The 15,705-nt window shown below is 49.7% G+C and overlaps 3 protein-coding genes and 1 long non-coding RNA gene across 13 annotated transcripts in view; 3 read left to right on the forward strand and 1 right to left on the reverse strand.

Annotated features, from left to right (window-relative positions):
- TMEM150C (transmembrane protein 150C) overlaps positions 1 to 2,870 on the forward strand; it is a 26,582-nt gene extending 23,712 nt beyond the window's left edge. For all 9 annotated transcript variants that reach the window (XM_054632688.2, XM_077177026.1, XM_077177024.1 and 6 more), the window contains one exon: positions 546 to 2,870. In XM_054632688.2, coding sequence (XP_054488663.1) covers positions 546 to 754 — 209 coding nt within the window. In that variant the 3' untranslated portion in view covers positions 755 to 2,870. The remainder of the gene's footprint in view (positions 1 to 545) is intronic.
- On the reverse strand, positions 2,855 to 11,599 carry ENOPH1 (enolase-phosphatase 1). Its single transcript, XM_054632686.2, has 6 exons — positions 11,285 to 11,599; positions 8,122 to 8,223; positions 7,056 to 7,258; positions 6,126 to 6,258; positions 5,737 to 5,860; positions 2,855 to 4,767 (listed from the first exon to the last, which is right to left on the reverse strand). The coding sequence occupies exons 1-6, from the start codon at positions 11,366 to 11,368 to the stop codon at positions 4,628 to 4,630; spliced, it is 786 nt and encodes a 261-aa protein (XP_054488661.1). The 5' UTR covers positions 11,369 to 11,599; the 3' UTR covers positions 2,855 to 4,627.
- LOC129120249 (uncharacterized) lies at positions 8,182 to 9,851 on the forward strand. Its single transcript, XR_013182005.1, has 2 exons — positions 8,182 to 8,261; positions 9,255 to 9,851. It is a non-coding gene; the product is annotated as an uncharacterized LOC129120249 (long non-coding RNA).
- A 136-nt stretch (positions 11,600 to 11,735) lies between the features above and the next one.
- On the forward strand, positions 11,736 to 15,705 carry HNRNPDL (heterogeneous nuclear ribonucleoprotein D like). Of its 2 annotated transcripts, XR_008534224.2 has the most exons (9): positions 11,736 to 11,922; positions 12,221 to 12,389; positions 12,477 to 12,638; positions 12,885 to 13,016; positions 13,132 to 13,246; positions 13,831 to 13,998; positions 14,163 to 14,259; positions 14,641 to 14,744; positions 15,436 to 15,705. XR_008534224.2 is itself a non-coding variant. In XM_054632685.2 (8 exons), exons 1-7 carry the CDS (start codon positions 11,834 to 11,836, stop codon positions 14,231 to 14,233), a joined length of 906 nt encoding a protein of 301 aa, XP_054488660.1. In that variant the 5' UTR covers positions 11,737 to 11,833; the 3' UTR covers positions 14,234 to 14,259; positions 15,436 to 15,705. The 2 variants fall into 2 exon arrangements, 1 of the variants encoding a protein (XP_054488660.1); XM_054632685.2 differs by lacking the exon at positions 14,641 to 14,744 and having other exon boundaries at positions 11,737 to 11,922.

Genomic DNA, 15,705 nt, shown 5'->3' on the forward strand with positions numbered 1-15,705 from the left:
GATCAGTCTGTCGTCATGGCACAATCCTATTTCAGTGCCACACTGTGTAGAGTGATGCTTCCAGATTTCACAGAAAGGGACAGTTTTGCAGGTGATCTAAATAGAAGGAAGTATTTCAAAGTGTGGGTTGAAAGGTGTTCCCGTTGCCTGTGGTGGGTGCACTGATCTGATCCAGTTCCCACTGGGAAGCTCCTGGCAGGTAGGGGCCCCCAGCCAGGTCCCCACTTGCTGGCTCTGTCCCTGGCTAGCTGGATGCTCAAGGAAGTCACTGACTTCTCTGCACCCGAGTCTTCCCCTCTGTAAATATTCATCACCCTGATCTGGGATCAGGAAGCCCTGGTCTGTATAGGAGAGCTGCTGTGCTCCATGGGCATCATTGGACACCTGACACCCCTTTCATCTCTAGCATCACATTCACACTCTCCTCATGATGTTTGGATGGGTTGACTTATCCAGGTGACTTTGTTCAGATTTTTTTCCCTGTTGGCTTTCAAACTGGTTGGTGTCTCTGCTCCCACTTGTTCTCCTTGACTTCCCTCTTCCAGATTTCATCCTTATGGCCCAGGGCATTCACATGCATGCTTCCAGGATCCAGTGGGGCCTAGTGATGTGCTTCCTGTGCTACTTCGGCACCTTTGCAGTGGAGTTCAGGCATTACAGATTTGAGATAATTTGTTCTGAGTACCAGGAAAACTTCCTGAGCTTTTCTGAAAGCTTGTCAGAAGCCTCCGAGTACCAGACAGATCAGGTGTAGCCTGTCCTCTGGCAGGGGGGAGGGGGGCAGGTGTGGTCTCATGGGTGAAACATGACCTCATTTACACTTTTTTTATGAGTTTCTTTCCATGTGCAATCATGATGGCATTGCCAAAGGGCTCTGAGGGTGGCTGTCTCACTAAGAGCCAAACAAACAGAGGTGTCTGCTGGAAGAGGAGTGGATCCCTCTCAATGGCAGCATCAGAGTGCACAAGCCACTTAGTTTGTGCCACCAGTGACTCTGAGTGGCTCTGTCACCCTCCTGTTGCTCAAAACATTCAGCAGCCCCTCTGAGGCTGGTCCTGCTCAGCCCACCCTGCAGAGAAGGAGCTGAAGGAAGCAGGCTTCTAACAGCAAGAGTCTTCAGGAGCCACCTGTTCCCGAGTCACCAGACTGCATCTTCCATGTGCTTCCCGGGTTGTTTTCTTTGCTGCCAGCCGGGGGAGCTCGGTAGGGGCAGCAGGAGCAGCTGTTTCTTCAGAACCCGGAATCAGACACAGAAGACCCCAGTGGACTGGCTTTCATGGCAAGCAGGCAGGTGTTTCTTCCAGCCTGGAAAGTGGCTGACGGTAAATCTGGGTTTGGAAGGAACTGTGCTGTGATCAGGAAGTGGGACTTGGCTGGTGCTGCCTTGTGGCCAGGCAGATCATCCCCAGGCCAGAGGGGTGCCACTGGGATGCTGTGCTTGGCTTCCTGGTGGGCACTGCTGGGAGTGAGGTGCTGAACCGAGATGAGAACATCTGTGTGCTCTGAATACAACCGAGAAGAGGCCGCTTCTTCTATGTGCAGTGCTTCCACCACACATTGTGTATAGTATTTCAAAAGCTTTTAACATTTTTTTTAATGTTCATTGAGGGGAAAAACATTGTGTTAGAGACACCAGGCTCATCTGCCACAAGATCAGTACCAGTGCTTCTGGGCACAGGGTTTGGTTTTGCTCCTTGTGCAAGCCAAACTTCAGACATGCTGGTTTGGGCTCTGGGCCCCTCAGTGTGGCCAGCTGTCCTGAATGGAGCCTGCTGCAGGTTTAAATGGGCTTCCAGGGTGCCAGGAGGGAGTTCTGGCATGGAGGCTGGCTGATCTGCCTGAGGGCTGGAGGTGTGAGAAGGGACCAGCAAAACCAGAAGGGCTTCTCCCTCCCTAAAGAGAGGTTTTCAAACAGGTCTGTTTTCAGATAAGAAGGAGCTCAAAACCTGATTTTGGGAAGGCTGCTGTATTGCCTGGGTAGAGGAGTGATTGAGTTGCTTCTCCCCATGGCTCCTATTTTCCCCCACAAATCAGGCTCAGCTTAGGTTACATCTTGTCTGAGCTGCAGGAAAACAAGCAGAAATTAAAATGGTAGGAAAAGGCACTTGAAGGGGAACTCGTACTGCTCTGTGGCATTTCTGACAGAGAGGGAAAAGGCAGAAGGGCATCCAGTCTTCTGCAAAGGTCACAGGCCTCTCCTGAGAGGAGAAACAGTTGAGACAAACTGTGTTTTAAGTAAAAAGCTTTCAGCCAGCCCTTTATTTTCTGTGCACCAAAACTTGTTCTCAGGCAGCTGTTACAAATCCAGAGGATTTCTGGCCAACAGAGGGTTGTTGTGGAATGCTGAAGGCTTCCTCCTTGTGGCAGTCATGAGTGGAAAGCTTTCCCAGAAGGATGTGCTGAGAGTGGCCAAGGACACAGCAGCGTGAGGTGCCAGCTCCCTAGGGGCTCATCCAGGGAGCTCCTCCCGGGCAAGGACAGGAGGGGACAGTCTGGAGAACATGCAGGTGGGATCCTCTTGCACTGGCACACACTCAATCCATATGGAGCACAAAATAGCAATTTGTTGTAAGGGTGTTTTACTGTAAATAGTTCACTGTGTCTTTTTTCCCTTAATTAATTAATTAATTAATACTTTCAGTTTATTATTTTACCTTTTGTAATTTTATCAAAGGGGGAAAAAAAAGATGATGTGGTTATTTTTTTTCTTTTGCTCCTTTTCCTATATGCAATCCAAACTGAATTTCAGGTTTTTAGTGATAATTCTGTACATTTCTTAGAGTATTTCTAACAGCACATTTCAGTAAAACTAAACGACAACCAATGTACACTAAAACATGACCACTAAATAAAGTGCTTTTATGGAGAAAGTGAGCTTTATTTTTGTCCCTACCCCAAGCATAGCTTTCTGATGGCAAAGGCAAAACAAAAGGTGAGTATTTATTTACAGTGTAATGATTAACATTATCACTTAAGGAAGCCAGGGACCATTCAGCCATGCAGATACACTTACTGTAACAGCACTAACTAGCAGGCTCTTTCTAGGAGCAGCATCACACCCACTGCACAGCCCAGAAAGGCATCTGGACTAGCTGCCCCACAGCCTGACCTGCTACTATTAAATTTTTAGAAGGGCCATGCTGGCACAATTTGGTTTCCCCCCCAAGTGCTTGTCTCTTCATTGTTCTTTACCTATCAGCCTCCCTCAAGAGGGACAGCTGTAGGTATAAATCAGAGCTCAGGAAGGCAGCAAGCACATCCTATATTCTGGCTGGCTGTGAGGGCAAGACACCCGTGCAAGAAGTGCCAGCAGCAGGGAATGGGGAAACAGGATTTCAGACTGCCTCTGATTCCAGTACTACCAGGTATAACCTACCTGTGGCTCTCACTCCTGCACTGAGCCACAACTGAAATCCTAAAATGGTCAGGGAGGTAGTACAGCTTCCTTGGCAGGACAAGGCTGCTGCCTTAAAGGACTGGGGAAAGTGACAGCAGGAACACAGTGTTCACAGGTTTTGAAATAAAATAATAACATTTGCCTTTTAGGTGCTGGGATCACTGGTGCTAAGACACTGGGCTAAATGCTGTGATGGAGTGAACACAATGAAAGCAAAGGTGTGTTTTTATTTACTACATTAGGAAAAGCTCCATGACCATCTGATCTACATTGGCACAATTTAGGTAAGGTGAAAAGGTCAGAGGATTAATTCTCATCAAATGCAGCAGGATGTCTGCCCTCAGGAGCAGCTTGTCAAAGTCTGCTCACAGCTGACCAGTGCTATGAACGTGTGACTGGGTGATCTTGGCTGGAGGAGGAGCTCTGTGGGTCAGTGCTGAGATACTTGAGAAATGCTGTCAAGCTGACTTTGGGCTTCAGACAGTGGTATCCCATAGCACAGCACCATGAGGCAGCAGTGAAGTGTGTCCAGACTTTAATTTTAAAGCTGTATTTATATATACTCGACTTTATTTTGGGTAGGCTGGCTGTGGAGCTCTAAGCAGCTTCCATATGCAAGTTGTGCTGTTTTGTACCTAGAGCTGCTGCAGACACAGCCAAGATACATATTATTCCTTGTCTAAAGAGCCTGCCTGCAGCAAGGGCTGGCTTCTGTGGCAGCCCAGTCCTACTGTACTATAGCCCACAGACGGCATTTCCCTTTGGGAATCCTACCTGTGAATGTTTTTGACTTAGCAGAAATCCTATCTGCAGGGAGAAGCTCACATATCCCCCCATGGTCCCCAGTGCTCCCTCTGGGACAAGGGGACAGGAACCTTGTTTGCAGACTGCTTCTAACAGTGACAGAGCTCACGGTGGGGCATCTCAGCACCAGCTTTCAGGGGATGAGTCTGGAGGAAGCATCCCCTTAGCTAACTGCTAGCCAGGAAAGGGGAGGAACAGCAGGGCTCATGGGTGCTGCTCCCTGCCCTGTTCCCAGCTCCAGCTGGCAGCAGGCCTGTCCTACTGCACGAGGGACCCCACACCATACTCTCCATCCATACCTGCCCGCACGAGGCCCAAGACATAAAATGTGGATTTGGTTTGAAATTCTGATTATGGACAAAATGACCTAACATTTCACAAGGACAATTAGGTGAAGCACAGTCTTTTGTGCGTGCACCGCTTTCCCTAAGTGGAGGAAGGCAAGAACAGTTCGGTGAAAGACGAGATGAGGCTGTAATAGGATTTCTCATCGTCCGTCAGTCCCGCGTTGCCCGGTCTGATCACCACAGCCACGTGAGTGTCCGCCTCCTCGGCTGCATTGGCTTCTGAAACAAACAGAGAGGGGACAGCTCTTACTGACCTCTTCACAGCAGGGTCCCTGAGGCTTGAGGGTGCTCCAAAAACTCGAGTGCTTTTAAAGGCTGAGACCGAGAAATCGGTGTTTGCACATGGCAGGGCTCTAGAGAGGAACCAGCTCCTGGCAGACCTGCTGTGGCTGGCTGTAGCTGCAGGAATGGACAGGAGCTGGCTGCCTCATCCCCTCCCCTCTGCCAGCTGATGGCTGTCCAAGGCTCCTTCCAGGCACCACACACCATCAGCTCGATTCCTGTCATGAGGCTGTGGTCAGCCTGTGGCCTGTGTGAGTCAAACAGCCCCCTCCCCCAGTCACTTCTCACAAGCTTCTTTTTGCTCCCTGAGCACAAAAGGCCACTGGAAGATGATCCAGGGAAAAGGAGCTCCCACCAGCTCTGCTGCCAAGGCTGGGAAGGAGCTAAGGACTAACTCTGGGGGCTGAGCTGGCTCAGACTGAGACCCAGTGCTATTTCTGCCAGAAAGATGTTTCCAGCTAAAGCAGGAAATTAAATTAGCTTCTCAAGCCTGGCTTTCCATGGGTCAAGTCTTGGCAACCTGAAGTAATGTTTTCCTGCTGCTGACCATAAAGTGGCACAAAGAATCAGCCACGTAGCAACACAGCAAACACCATCATTTCCCTGAGCACCGGCCAAACCACTGACCCTGTTTGTAAATGGGCCGTGCCTCAGCACTCTCTCCTGCCTGGCTGGTGCAAAGGCAGCTTTTTCTGCTTGACCTATTTTCCCTCATTGCAGCACTGCACATGGACATCCCACTGCTGTGTGCAAGCCTGGGTGTGTGAAGGAGGAGGATGGCAGCAGCTAGAGGGAAGGTGCTGAAGCATTTCTGGGGTGCTTGTGAGAAGGCAGCAGCACACCTCTGAAGAGCACCTGCCTCCCCTGCACAGGTGAGGGGCAGCAGGACTGGCAGGTGTCACATACCTCGAGGGACATCTGTCAGGAAGAGGATGTTGTTGGTGGCGCACCCAATACTGGCAGCAATCCTCCTGTAGCTCTCACTTTCTACCTTGGGGCCTATTTTGGTATCAAAGTGGCCATCAAAGAGCTGAAAGAGAGAGAGAAGCACAGGCCATTGCTGAGTGCCACCTGAAGAGCAGGGATAAATCTCCCTCCCTTTCTGCCACAGTAACGAGGGGTTGGTGCAGCCATGCTCTCACAGTGAACTCCTTGAGCTGAATTCCCATGGATCAAACCCACTGCCCCACCTTCCTGTCACAGAATTCCTTCACAAATGTTACAGCAAGAGTGGTTGTGGCAAGGGAGTGCTCTGCAGGGGGAGAAGCTGTAAGGAAGGTGGTAAGGTTATCTACCTCTAGGATATCACCTTCTGTAGAGTATCCAAACAGAAGCTTCTGGGCTTCCACGCTGCCTGAAGAGTAGATATAGACCTTCATCCCTGCTTCCCGCCACTTCCGAATGGCTGGAACAACGTCCTCGAAGATTCTGGAGCAAAACGGGGCAGCAGGTAAGGTAAGGGCAAACCCAGAGGCACCTGGGGGGACATCATTTGCCAGGCACTGTGACAATTTGTTTTGTCCCATTAGTTTGCAAGGGGACTTCATTTTCAATCTGCCCAGGGCTCCTGGAACCGGAAGGTCTCTTCCAGCATGAGGTGATCCGAGCTAGACAAAGATATTTTAGAGATCTCACTCCTTGAATGCAGCCAAGAAGGCAGTTTTCCCCACAGTTTTTGGGTCACTGTAAGACAATTTAGCCTTGTTTTTAAAAACAAAACCAACAGGATATGAGTCTCTCTTGATTTGTTTTTGGATGTTTACATTTTTCTGTCAGGTCATTTTCTTCCTTGTTCCTCATTTGGCAAAATACTTGGTGAATTTATGGGCTTGTTTTACTTACTTAGAGATCTGAAATGCACAGTTTAACCAAGCATCTAAGATCAGGCTTAATTTCAATTGTCCCTACTTATGCACTCCTGTGTTGTGGCTGAAACAAAGAGGAACCTGAAGACAAACAGAAGTGCAAAGGCAGGAAACACACAGGTAAAAGACAAAGCAGGAGGAAACAACTGAAAGGGTCTGACCCTGCAACTCTGGCTTGTTTATACTTGTTCCAAAATATGAGTGCAATCTGGGGATAAAAATGCAAGATGGAGAACTGTAAGAAGCTCATACTTGTAACTCTTGGTTTACCAAGAAATCTCTCAAATATTGACTTATCTGCTGAGCCCCCCACAGCTGCCCCCCAGGAGGGGGCACACAACTACTCACACAATTACTCACTCTCCTTTGACGTGCCCGGTGGCATAGGCTGCCCTCCACATGTGGCCCTGCAGCTGCTTCAGTGCCGTGGTTTTCCTGTCCAGGGACATCTGCCAGTGCACGTTGTCCACCACGGCCTGGATGACGCGCTCCAGCTCCTCCTCCCCGCTGCCGCTCTCCAAAGGGATGGGCACGGCCCCGTCCAGGCTGGAGTCCTCCTGAGCCTGCACAGTGGTGTTAGAGCACAGTGCTAACAGTGCCAAGGCTGTGGGGCTGATCCCTGCACAGGCTGGTCACTAAAGAGCTGGGCTTGCTGATCCGTGTAGGTCCCCTCCAACTCAGATTATTCTGTGGTTCTGTGCAATCATCCATGATAAAAAGAGGGGAGGGAAGAGGTGGAGCAATTTCCACACCTCTAATGTAGGAAAAGTGATCTAACAGATCTAACATCTGCATCCATGCACTGCTGTACAAGACACTGCTCGAACTGATCTTCACACTAGGGGTTACAACATTGTCTGCTTTTCTCAATGGAAAATTGAGACTCCAGTTGTGTTTAGAAATACTTGCTTGGACTGTACTTTCCAAACCAAACAATTAGCATTACTGTAGCCATAAATACTCTAATGAGAACTATGCTTGCTTAAGTATTTAATTACTGTAATTAAGGCAAAGAAGCAAATGCATCTGTTGGCTTCAGCCACAAGATTCAAATTGATACTGTGTCCCTGTACAGAGGCAGCATCCACTGCTCTGTGTGGAACAAGTGCCATCCCCCTGTGCTGCTTCCCAAAAGAGGTTTGGATTCAACAAGAGAAGGGCACAGTGCAGGCAAAAAGCTGGAAAGTCTTGGCTCAACAGCTGCCCAGGGGCTGTGAAGACCAAGGTGAGCTGCGGAAAGCTGCTGCCTGCCAAGCCCAACCCCAGGCTTTGGATGGGGGAGAATCCAACCTTCAAGGCAACTGGCCTCCATGGGTGGGGGCAAAGAGACAGGGACAAATGTGGGGTGACCACAAGAGTCCGAGTGAGCCGAAGCCTCAGGCAAGCAATGCAAATGCAGAGACAGGGAATGACTCTGTTACTTAACCTGTTTCCTCAGCAGTCCGACATCCCGCTGGCACTCCTCCTCTTCCCAGTGAGCACGCAGGTACTCCTTCACGTTGTCTTTGATGTAAGGGAACAAGGTCTCCTGGCAGAAAAAGAGGCTGCTCCTGTAAGCTGGCAGAGGTAAGGCTGACTGGCTTTTAAAGGAACCGTTCACACATGCTGCCCTGTACAGTTATTTTCCCAAATCTAAGCTTCCCCTACAGTGCTGCAGCTGGTGAAACTTCCAGCCAAGGGTGTCTGCCTGGTCACAGCCTCAGGCCAGGATCAGTGCAGGTGGACTTTTTTACACAAATGTTGACATAGCTGAAACTTTTAAAGCCTGTGGTGGGTGGAAAGGTGGGTGATAACTTTTCCTGGGCTTGCCAAAAAATATGTCTCAAATGGCACATGTGACCCCACATTCCCACCAGCTGAGGAGTACAAGGCTGACAAGGTATGTACTCTGAACAGATAAGTTATGCTATTGTATTCTTGATGAGGCACTTGTCCTAGCAAAGGTCATTCTGAAAACAGGTCTCAGCCTCTCCCCAAAGCTAGAGGACCTTTTAAAATGAAAAGCCTGGTCCCGTGACACTGAACTCCACAGGACAGTCTTGCAAATTAAATTAAATGGGGTTTGGGAAAAGAGCCACAGGAAAATGACAAATCTTCACAGAGATCCCAAGGGCAACCAGAAATAATTACAAATTGCTCTCATTAATGGTGTTTCATGAGTCTGAAGACACAAGCAGCCACCGTGCATCTCCAGGTACAGAAAAAGCTTCAGGGCAGGGAAAGAAGAGCAGGGAAGTCCTTCCTTTGGGTAGAGAACTGAGCTTTTCTTAATTGGGAAAAAACTAACCTGAACTGAGCCTTCCTCAAAAAATGGCCCATAGTTTCTTGTTCCCTGTCGTATGTCATCTTTAGCTTGTTACTGAATTAAGAAAGTAGCAGTCCCAAGATTGTGATGTGAATGCAGAACTGCAGAATTTTCTATTGCTCTAATACTGTGTTTTCCATGTTATATATTTTAAAAACAATGCAGATTGCTTTAAGAATTACCACAAACTTGACTAGGGAAATCAAAAGCCTTGTAATGTCCCCAGTTAACCTCTCATTTCCTTTACTTTCAAGCTATCTTTTAAATCATGGAGGAAATTAAAGAGAATCCACTGGGAAATGCAGCTGACCTGCTGGCTTGGTTTAATCTCCTTTACAACTCAGATGTCAAAAGGACTCAATTGTCTTTCAAAAGCAGTGTTCCATACTCTTGTGCTGGCTAAGAAAAACTCCCTGACTGACTCTGAAAGATCAGTGGATTCTGTGATTTGTGAGATTTTAAAAGGGTAAAAGCCTTGGCAAGTGCATCAGTCTGTGAGCTAAGAGGGGACACCCATGTGACAGCTGGAGTAGTGGACAGCTCAGTGGGACAGATGGTTTATGGATGCCAAGAGTGATCCCAGTCAATGATGTACCAAGTTTAATAGGCCACGAGTCTGTGTGGAAGAAAGACTCCAAATACTCTCTTTTCTGGTATCTTTCCTTAATCCACCCATCAACTAACTCATTCTATTTCCTTACTTTGCAGATTCAGTAGTTCTAACATTAGAAAAAGGATTAAATAAAATCGTTTAATAGTGAAGAACAAAGCATCGACGGAACCATCAGTGGACCTTTCAAAGGCAAATAGAGGTTAACTGAAAGATCAAATAAACTAACTTGTTTCAAGCATTTTCCAAGGATTTCCATCAAACTGAATTTTACTGGGAATCAAAACTCATTGGGCCTCCCTGCATCAGAAAGGCTTCGGGTGACCCAAGGTCTCAGGTGCATGGCATGTTGTTTGCACAACTGCAAAATGACTTTGAGGTGGCCAGAAACAACTTAGCTGCTCTGTTAGATGTTTAGTAAGAAACCTGAGCTGTCCAAACTGTTTGAACTGAAAGATATTGAGGGGAGGGAGGCAGCTGTAATGCCACCTAGGCCTGAAGTTTCTTCAAGAGCACTGGAAGAACATGGATGTAGGTCATGCTGTTCATCTGATAGACTGTGTCAGCAGAAGCCTCTAGAAAGCCAGGCAGGAGCCTTCACCTGCCATGGGGTTCACAAAGCACCTTTGTAAGCCACTGGCTGCAAAGATCCACCGAAAGCTGTAATGTCTCTGAGAAATCCGGGTTAATGAACGGCAGGAGAAGGGATCCATCCGAGCAAGCCTCTCCCTCCTGTTAACCAAAGCCGCCCGCAGAGGAGGGACCGCGGCTATCACAATTTGCGGTTCTCCAGGCGTCTGTGACCCACAGACTTCCCAGTCCCCTCGGTTCTGCACCTAAAGCAGCATTTCCAGCAGCCTTAAGCTCTCTCCTAGGCAAGGGAAGCCACTCGTGCATTGGCTGCCGCTCCGGTCCCGGCGGCGAGCGCTCGGTGTGTCCCCGGCGCTGCTCTCCCGCAGGGCTGGACACGCTGCCCCGGCACACCGGGGGCACTCGGCCGCACCAGCCTCCCGAAGGGAAAAGGCAGCGGATAACCCCGAGAATTATCGATTACTGCAAACTGTTAATTACCGAAATTAAGCCCAAGAAGCATCGTACTTCAGAGAGCCCGCACTTGAGGCGCTCTGCAGAGCCGGGTGCGGTGCTGCAGCTCCAGCCATCAAAGGAACAGCGTCGCTCGAGGGCTTTTCCGGGATGAGGCTGCGAGCACCTCAGCTGCCCTATTATATCCACCAGTGAAACAAACCTCTGACCTGCCCCAATCTCCGAGGCTGCGAACACCCCGGCTGCCCTATTATATCCACCAGTGAAACAAACCCCTGCCCTGCCCGAACCTCCGAGCAGCCCAGCTGCCCTATATCCATCAGTGAAACAAACCCCTGCCCTGCCCGACCTCCGCGGCAGTGTCCTGCTCCCCAGCCCACGGCAGGGCGGCCGGTCGCCAAGACAAGGCGTATTTTCTCGCGAGCATTATTCAGAAAAACGCGGAAAATGGGTCACGGCTTTCATTCCCGGCGGTACCCCGGCCTGCCTTGAGGCGAGCTCAGGGCCGGGGAGGTCACGGTGCGAAGGGCGACGCTCCGAGAGCCCCCCGCGACGCCAGGGTTGGGGGTCACTACAGGAGCGACGATGCTACCGGAGCCCCCCGCGGGGCCGGCGGCCACCGGGTCTCACCTGGACGAAGGCGATGGGGGTGGTGGTGCCCTCGATGTCCAGCAGGATGGCGCGCACCTCCGCCGGCACCGGCAGCACGCCCATGGCGGCGGCGGCACGTGGGGCGCACCGGGGACGCGCGGCGGCGGCGGGGAGCGCCGCGCCGGCTGTGCCCGCCCACGGAGGGCCCGCCCCGCCCCTCCGCGCCGCGGCCGCCTGAACGGGGTTTCTGGGTTACGCGTTACAACCCGCCGCCGGCCGGCCCGCTCAGCCCCGGCCCCCGCCCGCCGCGGTCCCCGGTGCGGCGGTGCCCATGCCCGCCCGGAGCCGCGGCACCGGCCCGGCCCAGCCCGCGCGATGGCGGCCGCAGGGCGGCTGCTGCAGCCCCGCCGCGAGCCGCCGGGGGCGCTGCGGCGCCGGGCGGGAGGGCGGCGCTGATTGGCTGCCGGCGCGGCTATATAAAAGAGGCGCAGGCGGTGCCCGGATCTCTTCCGCCGCCATTTTCTGCGGGGCGCAGGTCTCCGCTGTCTCCGCCGCTCGCCCTCACACCCCCGCCGCCCTCGCCCCGCCATGGAGGACGCGACCGAGATGAGCGGCGGCCAGGAGGAGTTCGCCGAGGGCTCCAAGATCAACGCGAGCAAGAACCAGCAGGACGACGGGTAGGGCCGGGGACGTGGTGGGGGGGGGGGGAGGTGTGGGGGAGTCGCGCGTCCATGTCCGCCGCCCGCCCTGCGGCTCGGGGGGGCGGCTCGGGGGCCGGGGGGAGCGCGGCCTTCCCTTCCCGCTCCGTGGCCGCGCCCGCCTTTGTGTCCCGGGCGGTGACCCAGTTTCCGCGGGGCGGGGACACGGACGGGGGGGCCGACCGGGGCCCTGACGTCACCGGCGGCCTGTGGGGTGCGGGGGGGCTCTCCCGGCGCTCCCTCACCCGAACCCGTACGCGCTTCCTGTCCCCTCCAGGAAAATGTTCATCGGAGGCCTCAGCTGGGACACCAGCAAGAAGGACCTGACGGAGTACCTCTCGCGCTTTGGCGAGGTTGTGGATTGCACGATCAAAACAGACCCGGTCACTGGAAGGTCGAGGGGGTTTGGGTTCGTGCTCTTCAAGGATGCTGCCAGCGTGGAGAAGGTGGGTGCTTTTCCTGCTGACCCATGGCACGAAGCTAGCTTGTGTGGCTGTGGTGATCTGAGACTTTGTTCCTTTGTCTGCTTTTAGGTGTTGGAGCTGAAGGAACACAAACTGGATGGCAAGTTAATAGATCCTAAAAGGGCAAAAGCGCTGAAAGGGAAGGAGCCACCCAAAAAAGTGTTTGTTGGTGGGCTGAGTCCAGATACATCTGAAGAACAGATCAAGGAGTACTTTGGTGCTTTTGGCGAGGTATAGTATATTAGCATATAAAACCACCTCTAATTCTCAAATGTGTAGTCTTGCCTCTCTCTTGCAAAAGAATTTGTGAGGAGGGAGTTGGCCAAAACTATGTCTTAATGATTTCATAAAATTGTAATGGTCTGGTTTAGAGCTGCTAAAAGTAGTCAGTGTAGATTCTGCGCTGCCAGTTGGTTCTGATGGCATAAAAGGTTGCTTACAGATTTCACACATTGTTTGTATTCATTTTGATTTCAGATTGAAAACATTGAACTTCCCATGGACACAAAGACGAATGAAAGGAGGGGCTTCTGTTTTATCACATACACAGATGAAGAGCCAGTAAAAAAGTTACTAGAGAGCAGATACCACCAGATTGGTTCAGGCAAGGTAGGAAAAACTCTTGTTCTTAGCAGGTGGAATCTGTCTCTGTAGGCTTCTGTGAAAGAAACTCACAGAATGCTCTTGGAATTCTTAGTAAGTTAAAGGATTTCTCTCCTTACAGTGTGAAATCAAAGTAGCACAGCCCAAAGAGGTGTACAGGCAGCAGCAGCAGCAGCAGAAAGGAGGGAAAAGCAATTCTTCTGGTGGACGTGGAGGTGGAAGGGGGCGTGGACGGGGTGAGTATTTTCCGTGGTTCTGTTAATGTAAGTGTTCACCAAACACTTTGGTGTTTGTAGATATTCCAGGTGGCAGGCTGTGTGCAGATCTCATGTTTAAATCAAATGTGTAAAGTAGCCTGTGAGTAAGTGGTGTTTTGGTGGTTTTGGTTGCTTGTTGAAGCTGGGGAATCTCCTCTTGCTGTGCTTGCATTCAAGTGGTGAAGGGGTAGGGTGGGGTAGGTTGCTTCTGTGCATCCTTAGTGGACCAAGTAGCCAGCACAGTTACACTTTCACTTGAAAGGGATACACTTAATTGGCCCATGGGCCCAAAACCAGGAGCTGTTTGCTAAGGAGTGGGGTGGTCACTTTGCTGCACCTTCAAATGGATCAGAAGGGATCAGCTGGTACATTCCAGGTTAATGCATCGCAGTCCTTGAAGGTTGTGCAGACAGAACTCACACCACCCAGTAAGGCTTGCCCTGTGGTGTCACTTGGTGCTCAGGCAATTACTGATTATTCTCATATCTAAGAAGTTGGATGAAGGGGCACAGGAGAGGAGTGGAATAAGTTTTAAAACTTAGAGTTGCTATGCTTGGTTTCAGGTCAGGGACAAAACTGGAACCAAGGATTCAATAACTACTATGATCAAGGCTATGGGAATTACAATAGCGCTTACAGTGATCAGAGCTACAGTGGCTACGGAGGCTACGACTACTCTGGGTACAACTATCCCAACTACGGATATGGGCCGGGATACACAGATTACAGTGGTAAGTGGATTTGCCCTCATTCCCCATAACAAGAGCAACACTGCTCTTAGTCAGCCCGTGGCTCTGAAGAGGAGATCCCTTGGTGTGCTGCTGTGGGTGAAGTCTCCCTCTGAGGCTGGTGCTAACGCTTGTGGGTTCTGTTTTTCCCCGCACGCTACCTGCAGGCCAACAGAGCACGTATGGGAAGGCGTCCCGTGGCGGCGGCAACCACCAAAACAACTACCAGCCCTACTAAGGCAGTACCTAGTACCTGACAAACAGGTGTGTACAGGAGCACAAGCTCCACTCCGACTGTGCCTAATCTAATTTAAAGATCAATAGACAAACGAAGAGTAAAAACTTGCCTAGCATGACTTTTCCTTTAATTAAGCTTTTGTTAACTTAAAAAATACTTTTTTTTTAAAACCAGCTTTGCCTACGTGTCTATAGATCTTTAACTTTGTAAAAGTGTGACTTTATCTTCTTTAGTACTTCAGAAAAACATAAGAGTTTTTCTGGTTTGCGTTGTGTACCAGGTGATCTAGAGGAATAATTAAACTTATTAGAAGTATTAACAGGTAAAGTACTGAAATGGGTACAACTTAAGGAAAACAAGAATGTTGTCTTCTGACTCTGACATTATACCTTGTTTGTACCCGCCAGCGGGAACTTCATTGCAGGCCGTGTGTCACCCTGACCACGTCTATCTCTGGGGTCGCACGTTGCAGGCAGAGCGCAAGGCATACACCAGAAAACGCTGTCCTGTGGTATGGTCTCTTCCAACTTCATGTACCAGCGTAAAGATTAAAGTGGAAAACTTCAGACTTTGGCTTCTTTTTTTAATCTTTTTTGGAGATTAAGTGTCTTTAACTTAAATGGTTTTTTACAGGAGTTAAAGTACATAAATGCCTTTACAGCTTAATCATTTGGTCTTCTGTTTAGTGTTGTATTTCAATTGTGGAACCTCATTTTAAATGTGCATTCTTTAAGATTTTAATGCTTGCTTTTTTCTTTTTATAGCTAATAGTGAAATCTGCAAACCAAAACGAACTTTTAAATCTGGATAAACATTAAAGATCATATGCATATGGACTGTCTGAACTAAAGTGACCTGACTTGTGTTGCACATAAGTCGTTTAGTTGTATAAGCAAATAATGAGAAAGCCTTTTGGCAGTGTTTCCAATGGAAAAGAAAGTGATCCAGAGCCTGCTTACTTGTCTGAATTGGATGGTTGTTGTTTTGGAGCAGCCTCCTAGCTGGGCTGAATATTTGGGAAAATAAATTACTGATGGGTAACTAAACAAACCTCTTGTGTTACCTTAATAAATATGCATATGATCTTTAACAGTGAAGAAAGGAATATATAGAAGACTTAAAGCAGTTCATGAAAATGGACCTTTTAACAATCCTGTAGTAACTGTCACAGATCTGACATGCATTTTGTCTTGATTTTTTAGGTAGAGATACTGCAACAAAAAGCCATCTTGCAACGCATCGCGAGTGAATGGAGGGTGGTCTTCGTGAGAGGAAATGACTATTTTGTAAAAGACTTTTAGTGAATGACACATCTGTGTCCAACTGTACATAGCGGCCAACTAGTTTTCTTTTATGGTTTTTATTTTCTTTTTGCCATTCATGTTATGACACAATGTGGACTTGTGTTTATACAAACTTTATTTGTATAATTTCATGTTAAAAGATTCTCTAATAAATGCTTACTTAAGTGA

Source organism: Agelaius phoeniceus, chromosome 4 (assembly GCF_051311805.1).
Source record: "Agelaius phoeniceus isolate bAgePho1 chromosome 4, bAgePho1.hap1, whole genome shotgun sequence".
NCBI lineage: Eukaryota > Metazoa > Chordata > Aves > Passeriformes > Icteridae > Agelaius > Agelaius phoeniceus.

Excerpts from the sequence above, each read along its gene's own strand:
- ENOPH1 (XM_054632686.2), bottom strand. The coding sequence starts at position 11,368 with ATGGGCGTGCTGCCGGTGCCGGCGGAGGTGCGCGCCATCCTGCTGGAC. Across the intron at positions 7,259-8,121 it reads TCGGACTGCTGAGGAAACAG|GCTCAGGAGGACTCCAGCCT; the intron begins GTTAAGTAACAG and ends ACCACTGTGCAG. Across the intron at positions 5,861-6,125 it reads CAGAAGGTGATATCCTAGAG|CTCTTTGATGGCCACTTTGA; the intron begins GTAGATAACCTT and ends TCTCTCTTTCAG.
- HNRNPDL (XM_054632685.2), top strand. The coding sequence starts at position 11,834 with ATGGAGGACGCGACCGAGATGAGCGGCGGCCAGGAGGAGTTCGCCGAG. Across the intron at positions 12,390-12,476 it reads ATGCTGCCAGCGTGGAGAAG|GTGTTGGAGCTGAAGGAACA; the intron begins GTGGGTGCTTTT and ends GTCTGCTTTTAG. Across the intron at positions 13,999-14,162 it reads GGGATACACAGATTACAGTG|GCCAACAGAGCACGTATGGG; the intron begins GTAAGTGGATTT and ends CGCTACCTGCAG.